At 31.1% G+C, this 16329-nt stretch overlaps 1 protein-coding gene across 27 annotated transcripts in view; it reads left to right on the top strand.

The window, feature by feature from the left end:
- LOC138712124 (ankyrin-2-like) overlaps nucleotides 1-16329 on the top strand; it is a 512384-nt gene that overhangs the window by 303962 nt on the left and 192093 nt on the right. For all 27 annotated transcript variants that reach the window (XM_069843559.1, XM_069843553.1, XM_069843566.1 and 24 more), the window contains one exon: nucleotides 9771-9836. In XM_069843559.1, coding sequence (XP_069699660.1) covers nucleotides 9771-9836 — 66 coding nt within the window. The remainder of the gene's footprint in view (nucleotides 1-9770; nucleotides 9837-16329) is intronic.

Here is a 16329-nt window from a genome sequence, read left to right as displayed (position 1 = left end):
TAGAAGTACGTATTATGTTTTTAGGGTTATTGTTTAAGGAACATTCAATTTTATTTTTGGAATGTAATAAACATCATTTCTGCATAGAATGTCTTTATTGTTTCACTAATCATATAACGTGTTTCTATAAATACTCGTGAGTATTAAGTTATTAGCATAAAAAAACGGAATTGCGTCTGTATTACTCGAAAATCTGTCCCTTCTTAGTGATCCTGGAATAATAACGTTATTCACCGTTAAAATTTTAGTGGGACCTACGTAAGAGCTTTAAAATGTAGTTGAAATCCAGGGGGGACATCACGTGAAGGCAGCCTGCTTTACCCCGAATCATTGAACTATATTGGAACACCAGAAGCATATGGAGTTATCACAAGCTCTGAGCATTACTCATACCGGTACTATTATTTCCTGTAATAAAAATTTGCGTTTATTCGAAATGGTTGTAATATTTAATGCCATATTGTATTTATATGTATGTATAAAGAAATTTGTGTGTGTGTGTGCGTGTGCATCTGTAAATTATAACAAGAAGAAACACCAATCTGAACAGAAGATGGATACAAGAACTGTGTAGATAGTGGTTTTCAGTTAGTATCTCCAACAGGATAAAAACCTTCTTCCAGCTCAAAAGATTGCAGGTGAAAGCCAGTCTCCATGATAACTAAGGTAAGATTTCATCAGCCATTTGCCTAGTAGCATTGTTATATAAAATCCAATAGACTTTTTCCTTAACATTTTCCTTGGTAAATTATACTTTGTACAAATAAAATGAGCAGTTTATACGCATGAGTATGGTTATAGTTGTAAGTTAATAATAATAATAATAATAATAATAATAATAATAATAATAATAATAATAATAATAATAATAATAATAATAAATCCGCAATCCTATTACAAAATAATATGAACCTGATGCTTCATTAGAATCTGATATTTTTTTGTACTGGGATTGAATCATCATAACTAAAAAAATATAGTAAACTAGTCTCCTGACTCATTATTAATGGGAAAGCAAGTCAAGAAGATTTATCATTCATGATGGTATTGCAGTAATATAACATTTAAGGAAGACACAGTGTATTGAAAATACTTTATTAAATACACAAACCCTGCCCTTATAAGTCAGGGATATCTGAAAGAAGTAAAAAGAGTACCAGTAATAATTTCAGTAGAGGGCATTGTAACAAAAAATATCAACGAGAATATACAATCACTAGGACTTTCGAAAGAATTTATATATAGGCCTACCGGTACCTTTATGGTGAGCTACAGTTGTCATTAAGACCATATTGTGAAGAAATATTTCACGGCACTGTGTGGAAATTAGTTTTTATTGACTGTAAGAAATAAAAAAGTGTAATTATTGTTAACTCTGCTACTTTCTTGCACAAATAAGATTATAATGTATGAAATGTGTTAAAAAGAAATAAATGTGGATATTAGGTCAGATAAACGTGAAAGAAAACATACAATTGACCAGAAATAACACTCATAAATAAAATAATTAGGTATGTTTAGTCAGTACGGTATATGTACTTATATCAAATACTACCAATATGAAAACAGCATTTTCTCGGACAAAATTGTTCGTTACATAGACCTTGTTGCAAAAATAATGTAAGTTAAAGAAAGTACACATTTTACCTGTCATCATATTAGCTATAGGAATTATGTTTTACCTTCATCAGATTGGCTGTAGGAGTTATATTCCATTCCTCCCATAAGATTCTGGAAATTGTGGAACTTGGTAAAATAGCCTAGTATACGTAACAATACAGAAGGCAGTATTCTATCCCGTTTCCCCATAAGATTTTAGAACTTATGGAACTCAGCAAAAATAGTATATGTAACAATACAGAAGGCAGTAATTCTATCTCATTTCCCCTCATAAGAGCAGTAATACTCAGCAAAAATAGTGTATGGCTGGTATTACACTATCAAAAATATATGTCAAAGATCTTTTACAAAATATAATGTTATAAAATATGTGACAGTGTAAAGGACTTTCTTTTATAAAAGATCTTTTGTAAAATGTAAGTGCTAACTTGTTATCTTTTATAAAAGATCTAACTAGCTTGAAACAAATATGGTAGAACGTAAATGTTTTTGGACTTTTACTACAAACAAAATTCTGATATGAGAATATGAAGCAAATGAAATGTTATATAACACGGACTACAAAAAAAGAAATAAAGAACGAGAGTGTACATAAAATAGTAGAGACTATAACTGCTGTACAGGAAGGATGCACAAGTCTGGACAAACTGAAAATTTTCTTCATCCATTCCCAAAATAATTTATATGACTTTCCAAGTCCTCACATTGTAGTTCTTTTTGTAAGTTCGAAAGGAACCTAAATCAGGCCACCGAAGTTGATATTGAGAAGAAGTCCATATATGAACCTTGGCTGCCTTATCTTTCTCAAAAGTACAACGTCCCTCTTAAACAATGTTCTGTCATTGGTTTGCTTTTTGGCAGTAGAGGTTCTATTTCCAAATTCACATGGAATTATCTTAAGGAACTTCACATTCCTTTTGATTATGTAATGTCTGTCCTCATAAATATTATCAAGGATTCTCTTCAAATATTACATCATCATCTCTATTTCAATTAATCCACTTATATTTGCCTTAAACAATTAACTTTCTTTTTTCTTTACTGTATCCATTACATTATATTGTACATGTTTATTGTATTCAGGACCCTTGTAGTCACTCAAATTCTTTGAGCTGATGTCTATAATTTAGAATTTATATATATATATATATATATACTTTTCTTGCCACCTCTTGCAGTCCATGGTTTAACCCATAGGTGTTTCCTCTTCTTTTCTATTTCTTTTTCAGCAGTATGCAATATTTTGAACTAATTATAGCTAAACAAGCATAATACTGTTCTTCATTCATTTATGCATAGGCCTATCTGTGATAAAAAAAAGGTTTTATTTTATTTTACTGTAAAAGTAGACTTCATTCTTGTTCCTTAATTCTACCTTTTCTGTGATAAAATATTTTATATAGTCTAATATACTTCAAATCCTACCTTTAATCACAGATCGTTGATTAAATATTTTATCATATGCTTTGTCAAAGAACTTTGATATTGTATACCAGCTTATGTAACAATTCAGAAGGCAGTAATTGTATTCCATTTCTCCCATAATATGCTGGAAATGATAGAACTCGACAAAAATAATATATTATGTACCGGTAACAAATATAGAAGGCAGTAATAATTCTTCTCTTTTACTGTTTGACACGTTTCTAGTTTTCTTATTATTAAAATTGAATAATATAAATAATTTGAAAAAATATGGACCTAAAGAGTCATAATCAAGTAAATGGCTCACCGTCTGCAAAAGAAATATTGTAGAAATGTCTGTCTATCTATCTATCTGTCTGTCTGTCTGTCTAGATAGAGGTTGTAAAAGTAACATACATACCACTGAACCTACTGACAATGGCGAAATTAATTACATTCAAGTCTCAAGATAATGTAAACAAACGACTTGATAAAAAATATTTATGATAACTGAGATTTAGATATATGAAAAAAAAAAACTGCTTCTTATTCACTTCTGGGTCGTAAATGTAGTTTCGATATTAGAAAGAAATTGAAAATAAAATTTTGGAATTACAGTTTTAGAATTTGTTTCAAATGAGAGATGGAATTCGAAATTCATGTCGAAAAAAAAAAAGAAGGAATTTGAAAACAACTTTTATGATACATGCGAAACAGAAAGATAAGTTTAGGATGATTCAGTCAATGACGGATTGGTACTCTTATATGCCTAAAACTTGGAAGAATAATGACGACAGCGGTAATAAAATCAAGTTTCTTTCACAATCAGGTGTAATGATTTTTATTTAAATGTAATTTCTTCACATTGATAGATGCAAGTTCATAAATAAAAAGAATCTTAGTTTACAAATTTGCTTAAGATCCGGAAAAAATTAATGGTTGGGTTAACAATTTACTAGATAAAGCTTTGTGGACCAAATTATATGTGCAAGGAACAAAAATAAGTTACTATGAGATTACATATTAAGTAAAATACAGAAATTCCCACAAGAAAAATATTTCATACTGCACATTATGTGGCATTTAAACAATGGACATTTTGTTCTTTCAATCCCGATACAGTAGTAGCACAAACTTCGCATTAAATTCGAACTATACCTCTTCTATTTATTGAAGAAAGTTTCGAACTACTTTTGGTCGCATTCAGAAGACAGGTACTTTCATGACAGTTCCCACTGGGTTCTACTTTGCTTTGCTTTTCACAGTTAGTTAGTTAGTTGTAAAGTCCATTTCTATATTCGAGAGGAATTATCCATAAATATTTTCTGTTCAACAGTTTGCTTTTATAGTCTAATGATTGATTGACAGGTAATTAGTTAGAATCTTATTGTAAACGACTAACATCTTTTTATGTATTACTCGTATCAGTTTTAAATACTGATTTTTGCAAATAATATAGTAATACCGGTATTATAAGTAATGATTATTATACAGTATATGAGGAGTGATAAGGGAATTTATATAGGATTAACTACATACATTTTCTTTATAATTTATAATTGAAGTCAGATGTATTTTTTGGCATTACCTATTTAAAAAGTGTCTTTGATGTCCGAGGAAAATTAAAATTCATCTCATTCTTGCTTTAAAGTAAATAATAGAATTTCTGTATACCGGGTACCTTGTAAATGGTAGGCCAACAAAATAAAATACAAACAGGGTTATTATTGATAGCATAAGGAACAGAATTATTGCGAAACGTATAATGTAGTTATAATCCTTCAGTGTCTGATTATGACCCAACTGTAATGAAACTTTCTGTGTCTTCTTTGAAATTAGGCTACCATATGTGAGCACTTGAAGATATCAGTACAGTCTTTACATATTGTCTTACTGGTTGACCAAGCGTCATTATTATGATCATTATTATTATTATTATTATTATTATTATTATTATTATTATCATTATTATTATTATTATTATTATTATTATTATTATTATTATTATTATTATTATTATTATTATTATTATATCGAGTATATGCCTAAGTGGATGAAAATTGTAGTAAATAGAGTAGTAGATATGGTTATCAGGGATGTTAGACATTAACAATGCTAAGTAATTTTTCTTAATAAAGGCTACTTTCAGGGGATCAATTTCTTATGTACGAGTACCTACTCTTTGAAGTTATGTACATTGTCTTATAGAATATTTAGGCCTAAGTTAAAAAAGTATATAGGCTATTTATTTATAATTATATTTTTAAGCTTGTGGACAGATTACCTTTGACTACATCTGATACAGGCTTATGAAACTGAATTCAAATCATTGGAATCAAGTTTGAGTGAGTTACAATCTAAAAAATCACAGGTGTAAATTCCTGAGCTGTACCATAATATACACATCGACGGGTGCAGAGATTCACTGACATTAATTAATGAATTAAATCTTCTCATAAGTTTCGGATCCAATCACTTTCTTTACATAGAGCCATTCAAGGCAGAGAGGCAGATAGACTTCAAACCAACGGCCACGTTTCAGATTCAGGAATGCTACTATACTACATCAAAATCCTGGGATAGAATGTATTATAGGTTATGTCATTCAATAATAATAAGCCAGGTGTTATAAACTTAAACTTAATACGTAATTTATAATATGAATTAAATTATACTTAAACTAATAAGTACCAGTATGAACATCTTCTCTTGCTGACTTTGTATCACTAATAGTTGTTTTTTGTGTACCTATTTCCCTTTGCAGCAGCATAATGTATGGTTTATATATTCATTCATAACAGTAGAATTTACTAATTTGTATATATGTAAATTTGTTTTTTTATGTAATATTAATGGTATAAAATAGTAATTTTTTAAAATTGTGATTGCAATGTTGTGGACTACTGTAAATATCAGAGAATGAAAACATTTATGAATAGTTTGTTATAAAGTCAGTGCCTGACAACTATTCTGTTGCAAAGCTCACTGCTAGAGCTCGTTTTCTCATTCACTGTGAAATATCTGCATGATGTGTCAATATGTTTGTAAATATTCTTAGAATTTAATGTTCTGATGCTTGTGATGAATGTAGAATTTCATCATAAACCTATGAACAATCGTAGTTTGAAATTTACATTATCACAAAACTAAGTAGGTCTACAACCTTGAAAAAAATCATGAACAATTTATAGTTTACATTTCATTACAACTTGTATCTCATCTTCATGAATGCACATGATATCCACATGCTAGAGATTTCAAAGCTTTTAAATTGAAATCAGTTTTAATATAAATAAGTCTGATATCTTGGGAAATTCATTGTAAAGGAATTTGTGCATGTGGTACACCAACATATTTTATTGTATCAGAGTTGGTTATTATGACAGCTAGCAAACCTGAAATGAAATTGGAATCATGCAAAAACGTTAATAATTATGATTTTTATCAGACAGACCAATTATGCGATAAACATTGGAATAACATTATCAATTTTTTCTTTTGTTTGACGCATTCGTAACTGTTTTAATTTACTTCAGTGGCATGGTTTTCTCTACTGTTACAGTTGTATGTAATTCACACAAAAATAGTGGAAGAGTTGAAATTTTTCTTTTTATTTCGAGGGTCTGCCTGCCAACCCAGCTCCAGATACACTGTTGCCTATTTTATACTTTATTTTCTGCTTTATCAATCAAAAGTTATCTATGGTCTCATTCAACTTCGGCAATTGTTTTAATTGAGGAATTACTCTATATTGACATTTATCCAAGGAGGAAAGTTTGTGGACGAGGAATAGCTCGCTTGTAATTTCGGAAACCTCTCAATTAGGAACAGAATTCTTTTACTACTGTAAATCTGTGATGCAAAACCCTCTACTTTATTTCCTTCCGAAAAAAGCTATACTAAGAATATGTTACTGTCCTTTGCTGAATTTCAGTTCATGACTCTCACATCTAATGACAGCCACTGCAAACACTGGAATATTAATATAAGGCTTTAGTTATAAACCTTGTCTGCTCACGCGGTATTTTACGTCTCTGCTGCTAAGCGTGCCACAGCTGGCTTTGCTTTCTAAAACTTGTATAAAATTTTACCTTGTAGAAGATGCTAGAATTGTCGTCCTCCCTCAACTAAATAGCTATTATATCGAGAAAACATATTCTGATTGACACAATTAAGTTCGGCCACTGTAATGTGTGTGGTTTAATTTCTAATGTTTTACTTTATTTTTCCAATGTGTGAAGGTTTTTTTTTGTAAACTTCGTGATTTTTCTGGGTTACGTTCAAGATTTGCACTAATTTCGTATAGTTTTTCCTGTGTTAAAACTGTACGTTTTCGCTCTCGCTTTTTGATCTGCACTGAACCAGTAGATTTAAATTTTTGGACGAGATCTTGAATTGCAGTCCAGGAAGGAGGCAATTGATCAGGAAGTGCCTGATTAAATTCGGCATGTGCACCTCGACTTTGTATTTAAAATAATGTTTACACAGAAAAATGCTCTGTAGTCAACTGTCTAACCATCTTCGCAAGTGAATGTATACTGTCGTGAAACCTTCAAGGAACAGATTCATACATGAATTGTCAGGTAGGAGGGGAACAGTGCTTAATTTGTAAAATTTAAGGTACCGGGGCCCTGAAATCTAGCCCGGGTGGAGTTGAGTCCAGAGGGTGCCACTCTATCAAGGTAGTCCTTTAATTCTGAAATAGGGTGTAAAAATGATATATATAAAAATGCTAATAAATCAGGAATATGAATATGATTTATATTTTTAAATAATAATTTTTCTTACATTACTATTAAACATTCAATATTAATTCGCCTTTTATGCATAACCGTACCACAATGTAGCATCATGATCTAAGGCATCGTGCCTAGGACTCACACTACAGAATGCATGTAGGTTCGAGTCCTTATGGGGAATGAATTTGCTCATAAAATTTCGGCCAGTGCATGGAACTGGTGTCCACCCAGCATCGTATTGAATTTGGGGAGCTTCAATAGGTAGCAAAATCCAGTTCTGCAAGGCAGTTATAACGGTTGGGGATCATAGTGCTAACCATACGATACCTCAATTCTACCAATACAACTTGTTTGTGGTTGGTGGGGATTAAATTATTTTAATCACAATGTTTACAGATTTAAATAATTATATTTATGGAAATTCAAACAATCAGCATTTCAGGTATATAGAAATCTAGCCTATGAAATACTCACTGTTACACAAGGACTAGAAGATATTAACATACAAGTTCCTCGTACACAAGGAAATATTAAATAAAGTTCATGAAAAAAATTTCCATAGTACATAAATTGTCTTTATCATATTTTTTCTGTAAGGTGGAATGTCGTTCCTTTGTCAGCCATGATTTTACATACCGAGTAGGTTGGTATTTATTTACTGGAGTTCCCACAAGTCTTATAAAGAGTAAATTACGCACGCTTTTACATGAAGAGACGTTCTTATCGGGCTGATTATCAGATTAATTGCAGAAAAGTCTCTCACAATCACTTTAGATTCCAACACTATATTTACAACTGATATATATTTTCTGAAATCGAGCCCCAGACAGCCCCGGCTAAAATTAAGCCCTGCAGAGGAGGAAAGACATAAAACACCGCATGAGTGAACAATATTTATAAATAAAGCCCTGTATTTCAATCTGTGTAATTCTATCTTTTGAAAGTAAATTAAATTTAGTTTCTTTTAATTGTATCACATAACTTAAATTTAACTAATGTAAATGTACAAGACAGTATATGGATACATGGTCATTACTTCTCATGTATCATTCAGTATGTAATTTTATTTATAGAATGGGATAAAGAGAGTTTCTCCCATCTCCAAAACATCCCCACTCTCTTTTATACAATATATACCTCAGCCATACCCGTATATGATTATTTTATCCTCAGTACAAGTTTGCTAAAAATTAATTTATGAGTTACGTTTTTCGTTAATTATCGGTATTGAAATCAAAATGTATTCTAAATTATTTCTAGCCCAAAGGTATCATTATACACAATAACTGTAGGACTATTATCATTCAGATCACTCTAGATTGCCACTCTGAAACTTTGTGTATGAAGTACCTTTATTTGCTGCCTTATTATGGTCCCACAGTTATCTTTTAAGTACCTTCGTTCAAAAAGGTGCAGAGAAAGAAGCGAAAAAGAGTGCATCATGAAAATTATTTTGTAAGAAAGTAGCCTTTCGTAGTGTATCTCTACGCCCAGTAGATGTAGACATGAGTGGCTGGTGATGGATGTAGTTCGCACCTCTAATTTCGCGTGAAATGCACAGAAGTTTTACTGATTATTATTTATTATTAGAGGATCAGATACAATACTTTATTTAGTTTGTCATTATTACAAGAATTTATGTGTATTTTAATTTGGTTGGAAGTGAGAAAATGAATGGGTAAAAGAGTATTGAGAGAGAACGATTATTAAGATGTGTCACATAAAATTGTGAACATATTTTTAGTAAAAAGAGAAATAACAGTTAATTCTTTAATCCCCATTCCACTAATCCTTTTAACTGAAGTTTCATGAAGAAAAAGTACTCATTGTACACTGGAATATGAACAGTTTTTCGTAAAGTGAAATTCCCCCTTTTTCCTGCTAAAAGGTAAAAGTTTTCCATATTATCAAATAATATCTCGTAAAACTGTTACCATACTTTTTCTTTAAATTTCTACTCAGTATAGTGTTAATTTTTTCACATTGAAGTGATCTTTTTTATTCCAGAACTGATGTCACCAAAGGTATCAAAGACACCACCACCTAGTCCTGCCGAGTTCAGAGATAGCACGGGTAAATATTCTTTTGCAGACTTGCTTTTATTTATGAACACTGTAAACATTTATTTTGGTTTAAAACTGTATGCTTTGCTTATGCAAGTATTTACACCAGCGTGCTGTATTCAGTATGTCAGTTGCAACTACTAGAAGCATCTGTCAATTGTTGATTTGAGATATTTCTTAAGTAGGCCTTCGAATTTTGGATTAGCTGCAAGATAGTAAATATAACACTGCCATTAAATGTATTGTATAATAGAAGCACTGAACATGCCCTAAAATGGTTGTGAAGTGAATTAAGGGAAAATTCTTCGTACCCAATGGAGGCATTTTAGTACCGGTATCTTTAAATGAAGATTTCTTTCCTCCTACCTGTCTTTCATTTCAAATCTTTCCAGTCTAAATAACTGTTTATTTCAATTAAATTTGATTTAAACAAAAAAACACGTCAATTTAGATATTGAGGGGGAAGTTGAAAATCAGTGCTAATTACATTCTCCCTTTGAAATTTAAAATATCATCCCTATATTTTGATACTTAAATTTGAAAGAATATTCAATTTTTTATGCATCTCATTCATTTGTTTAACATTTTTTGTTTTCTATTGTCGGTTGGCAATCTGGATTGTTTTTATTTTTTATTGGAGTTGAAGGGAACAAAACTACAAAAACTATTGTTGATTACAGGTTATTTCAGGTAGTAACACAAACTAATATTAAGGAATATTATGATAGTGTATTGTAAATCTATTCTTTAAAAATTTAAAACAGCATAGAGGATAATAAAAACCGAAGTTTGGATTTACGTTATTTACATAAGGTTTTGATACTGTGACAATGTTATGTAGAGGAGTTCTGAAATAAGCTGTATTATTGTCTAGCCAACAATGGAGCGCATTTTGAACATTCAATTTATAAAATAGTAAAGTAATTAATTAAATTTAAGAAACTACCCAAAATAAACTGTTTCCATCCTACAACCAACTGTCAGTAACAATAATCCAGGTTTCCATGCGATGATAGAAAACAAAAGATGTCATACAAGTGACATAAAAAATTGAATACTCTTTTTAAGTTGAAGTACCGAATTGTAGGAGTGCCACTTGAAACTTCAAAGGAGGAATGGGGGTGAAACCTAAAATGCAAATAACACTGGTTTTGAACTTCCCTTTGTGTCTAAATTGTCGTGTTTTTTATTAAATTAAATTAAAATAAATAGTTATGTAGACAGGGAAGTTTTGAAATGAAGCCCGATGTAATACTTCAACATAATTACACGTTTTTATAATTCTCCAACTCCCATGTTGTTTGTTGGTTTATACTATATTCATTTACAAGAGGAATGTAGGTGCAGAATTTTAAGATGTAGGGATATTTCTATAATAAAGTATTATGTTTTTCAACAGTAGGATTTTTTTATGAAACATAATATATTATTTAAACATATTAAATATAAACAGAGGTTGGCTTATTAAGAAATAGGAGTGCACAGAACATACTGTACATTTTACAAAACTATTTTAAGAATGCTACTTTCTTACATTAGAAAGTCATTTGCATGAAATTTAATGATAAACAAAACTTATAGTATATTTCAGTCTTCAGAAGCTTCTATCAAACTTAGTTCGTTTTCCACATAAAAGTGTATTCTGTGAAAGGGACCTCGATTTGTAATCTTACTTGTTGCATATTATTTGTCACAATTTCACACGTCCATTAACCAAAAAACTTTGAAGTTAATCCGTTTTACGAAGGCATCCGAATGATTAACTTGGCTGAATATGTGCTGAATGTAAATAATGCAGATGAAATGTAGATTTAATTTTATGATTAATTAATAATACTTTTCATTGATTTATAGCTGTGATTTTATTGTTCTAACACATTTGATGTCATGTACAATTTTGATTGATTAGATTGGAAATAGATAAAAAAAGCAGTTTAAAAAAATTTGTATAAGTAATTAATTCGAAAACGATATGATGACACTGTTTTATTGCAGTCATTAATTGCGTAGAGGTTGTAGCTTTTCAGAATACACAATTAACACGGAAAAAACACATATTTTATTGCTTCTAGCATTGCAAGAATTTGATATTATTAGACACAATGCAATGATTAAAGATTAAAATTATTTTTGTAATATATTAAAATCAACAAGTCACAGATATATCGCCTAAATATTTTGTTTATTTATTCTTATTATTGAACAAAAGTTTACTGTTAGCAAGCAATATATTGCCACCATTATCCTTCTTACTTGCTTTATCTCTTTATAAAATGTTTTAATGAAGGTTCAGATGCTCTGTTGCTCCCTTATTTACTTACTTATCCTATATTTTAATTTGACATAAACAGAACTCGGAGGTTCATTGCCCCCTTACATAAGCCCGCCCTCGGTCCTTATCATGATTTAGATTAATCCAGTCCCTACCATCACACCCACCTCCCTCAAATCCATTTTAATATTATCCTCCCATCTACTTCTCGGCCTCCCCAAAGGTCTTTTTCCCTCTGGCCTCCCAACTAACACTGTATATGCATTTCTGGATTCTCCCATGCCACATGCCCTGCCCATCTCAAACATCTGGATTTAATGTTCCTAATTATTTCAGGTGAAGAATATAATTCGTGCAATTCTGCGTTGTGTATTGTACTCTTATTTTTATTAAGTTATCAATATTTTTGTATACTGTTTGTAATTACCACAAATGAATTTGACAGTAATATTTTCATTCGCATTGAAAAGTGTCCTTTCTTTCTTTCTTTGATTCTCTGGTGTTCTACATCAACTTGTTTTGATTGACGTGATATCTTAGAATGCACGCTGTGAGTTATTGTGTGTTTCTGAACGTGGTATGTAATTCCACGAAGAAATTTTGAATAGAATGTGGAGTTCTGTAAGTTATCACAATTAGTACTAATGTAGTCAGATCATTGTTATGACGTTACGATTTCTCCCTCCATAGCAATCGTAAAATAAACCAATTAAAAGAAAACTGTGAGAAAACGATTTCTCCCACCTATAAAATTAATAGCTCGTTGTTACCCATTTTCCTGTGTTACAAGTAAAGTGTCAATAAAAAAAAAAAAACATGCGTGTTTGAATGGACCAGTCTTTTCCACGTTTTCTTTTCGAGTCACTGAGTTTAATTTGCAAATTTGTAAACATAAATTCATTACATAGGCTATGTGACAAAAATAAACTCGATATCAATGCGTTTTGTTTTCTTGTGAATGAAATATTAAATGTTTAGGGAAATAAATTAAATCAAGCACCGATAATGTACTATTAAGTTCTTTCCCACCCATGTAATTTACTAACAATATTCACCAAAGTTGCATAAATGAGAAGAGATCGCAAAAATCTGACATTACTGTTTTCAATGGTGTTAATATTTTATCGTGCTTGCCTTCAAATTCAAATGACGCCGGTCCAAATCCCACCGAGGGTATTGCATTTTTAGGTAGCTTCTTTTGATAATGGAAGTAAAGCTATTGGCTCTTTGTAAATTTATAGCATTAAAAATATAGCGATAAATAAAGGCGAAATTATATGTTCAGGCTGTCACTCAGTTATCAACTTTTACTAACATCTCATGATTTTAGTAATTGTGGAGGCCGGTGGTAGGAAAGAGTGGATACATCGACGTATGTACATATACGATGTATTTAAATTGAAAATAGGTTTCATTTAAGTTGTTTAAACATTGTGAACACTTTGCACATGCAAAAAACTATAATCAATATGATGGCCATTTTTATATTCACTCAATCAACATTGCCTTAACTCTTTTATATCCAGCGCAAAATTATTGTTGAACAGGATAATTGTCTCAATGTTCATTTTACTTAAAAGTCGAAAAAAAAATTCGGCCCATCGTGCTTTGGGTAACAGGAAACAATAACATTGAAGATATCTGTTCTTATGTTTAGATTGAAGTTGAGAATAGTGACTAAAAGACAGGGTGGAGGCTTAGCGTTCTGTAAAACAGTTTATTACACTGGTAATAAACTGAAAAAATAAAAATAGTATTAAACATGTTGTAGCTTTCAATGTTAAGCCATCCCACATATTCACCATTGCAGTTCAATTGTTTGTTCAGTTTAATACATAGACAAATAATATAAGTTACAATTAGGCCTAAACGTAACCACATCACCACCACCAAAATCACAATGTCTTCTCTTTCTTTCCATTTTCTTATATCCTTTATTTTAGCATCGTGTTCTTATTACTGCCTTTCTTCCTCACGTATTCACTCATTTTTAATTGTTTTCACGTTCATTTAGGTACTTGTCCATCTTTAACCTCTTTCAACATCGCCAAAGCCTTACACTTTTTGATTAGGAAATTCATTTAAGAATTGGACCTGTATACAATGTATATGCATAGCTTTTATTTTTTAGAATTGCTACCCAGAGTTCATAGATTAAATCTTTTTCACTCAGTTTACACGCTTCCACCCTTATCTTACGAAAATCGTAACATTTATGTTTTATTTTGATATTCCCGTGTTTGAGATGCAAAGGAGAAAAACTGTAACGTTTTGACATGAACAGTTTACTCTGGCGTCACTTCTGGTGCCATGAAAACAAAATTGTAAGATGAACCTAGTGTCTCATGGTTTCCCACGTGTTCTTTCTCGCTCCATTCTCTGTTCAATGTGCCTCGAGATTTTCCACACGATATCATGAAAATATTTGGTATATGTACATGAACATCAAATAAAATACACTGAAGTGTTAAAGAAAATACGTATTGTATTTTAATACTTTAATTCGAGTTTCGAAGTTTCAAGTGATCATTGAGATTTCCTTAAATCCTTTGTCAATGGAATTCTTAACCTGTTTATTTTTCTCGAACAGTGAAACATGTTGTATGATACTTTTAATGGCAGTTTGCGTTAGCTATTTAAATGTCAACCAGCATAACAATTAGAAACTTAAAATAACTATGAGTACAGATTTTCGTACACATATTTGACATAGTGGGATGAAATTTAAGATACCGATACATTGATTACAAATTGCTGTCAGAGATAATTTTTTTGAGCTTGCTGTTATTTTATGCAATGACATAATTAATAAAGTAACTAGTAATAGATGTTGTATGATATTCATTATTTTCCGTTAATTTAGTTTTGGGTAATGATGTTATGTTCGCTGAAAATAAGGAAAGATAAAGTAGTGGTTCTTAAATCAAACAACTGCAATATGACAAGACATTTTGAACATAGTACCGGTAGCTCTTAAATAGTAAATAGATCTACAGTCAGATAATCTGTTATTGTATTGCTTTACTATGATAATCTTGCTACCCAATTCTGTAATATGCAATATTAAATATTAAATAATTGTTATGGTCTTTCAGATCTTACAGTCTACATGCTATACATATTTACTCTGTGAGACATTTTATGGTAATACCGGTAATCTTGTGAATATTCTAATTTTATTAGATATTGTGTATTATGGAACAAGGAATGGGTTTGTACTATAGTGAGTCTAGCCAGAAGTGTCTGCTGGTTGGAAGATGTTATTATCTTTCTTTGCTGCTTCCCTTTCCTCCACTAGTCCTGCACGCAATTGAAGTTACTGTCACCACTTCTCCACTTTCCTCATGGCAAGGGACAATAGTCCGTGACTAATATTTCAAGCATCATTTGTTGAGATCTGCTGCAGGGCACACTCCTGCAGCAAGCTTGTGTAAACAATTGTATATGTGTGATTGTCACGTAGGAAGTTATTTTTCTCAAAGGCGTACAGGAAAGTAAATAGTTGCAAGAGAAATGCTTTTCATTGACGATTAACAAAGAAAAAGTACAGAAAGTAAAGAGAAAGCTAACGCCCTCAGTTCAGTTGTCATTTTTGGCTAGAGTAAGGCCAACCAGAATTGATCTTAGACAGAAGTCGACCTTGCGAAAACTTGCAAATAAAGCACATTATGTTATGCTTATAATGGCAGTTGAAATTATTGTTCAGCAGAGTTTCAAAATTTGGTTGCAATTTTAAATAGCTTTGTGTAAATATGCTAGTAAATATATGTACCGAAAATACAAAATAATACATACACATTGATAACTGTGATAAAAATACTATATATTAACATCTGTACAAACAACAACAAAAAATTACTGTGGTATTTAAAGAAAAATTTACTGCAATTTCTGATATGAGCATTTTCTAAAGATTGATTTAAGTAAGAGATTATAAACTAATTATGCGCAAGTAATTTGTTTTAAAAAATTGTACAGAATAATGTAAATATTAATAACATAGGTATCTCATGCGATATCACCTCTTAGAGAAACAAGCTCACACTGAAAGTAAAAAAAAAATAAAACTGCGTAGTTTAAGTTGTCAACAGTGTAGACTCTGTAATAGCATAAACAAAAGCGAAAGTTGTTTGTTCATGCCCTGCGCATATTTTACAGGGACGTGTTCAATGTCGGAGATCCTGGCTGGCCCCATGTTATCTCTAGTGTTCAACATCAGAGAACAACTTTG

The sequence above is a fragment of the Periplaneta americana genome, chromosome 13 (assembly GCF_040183065.1).
Source record: "Periplaneta americana isolate PAMFEO1 chromosome 13, P.americana_PAMFEO1_priV1, whole genome shotgun sequence".
Taxonomy (NCBI): domain Eukaryota; kingdom Metazoa; phylum Arthropoda; class Insecta; order Blattodea; family Blattidae; genus Periplaneta; species Periplaneta americana.
The sequence above is the reverse complement of the archived record's forward strand: the minus strand, read 5'-3'. Positions and strand labels throughout refer to the sequence as shown.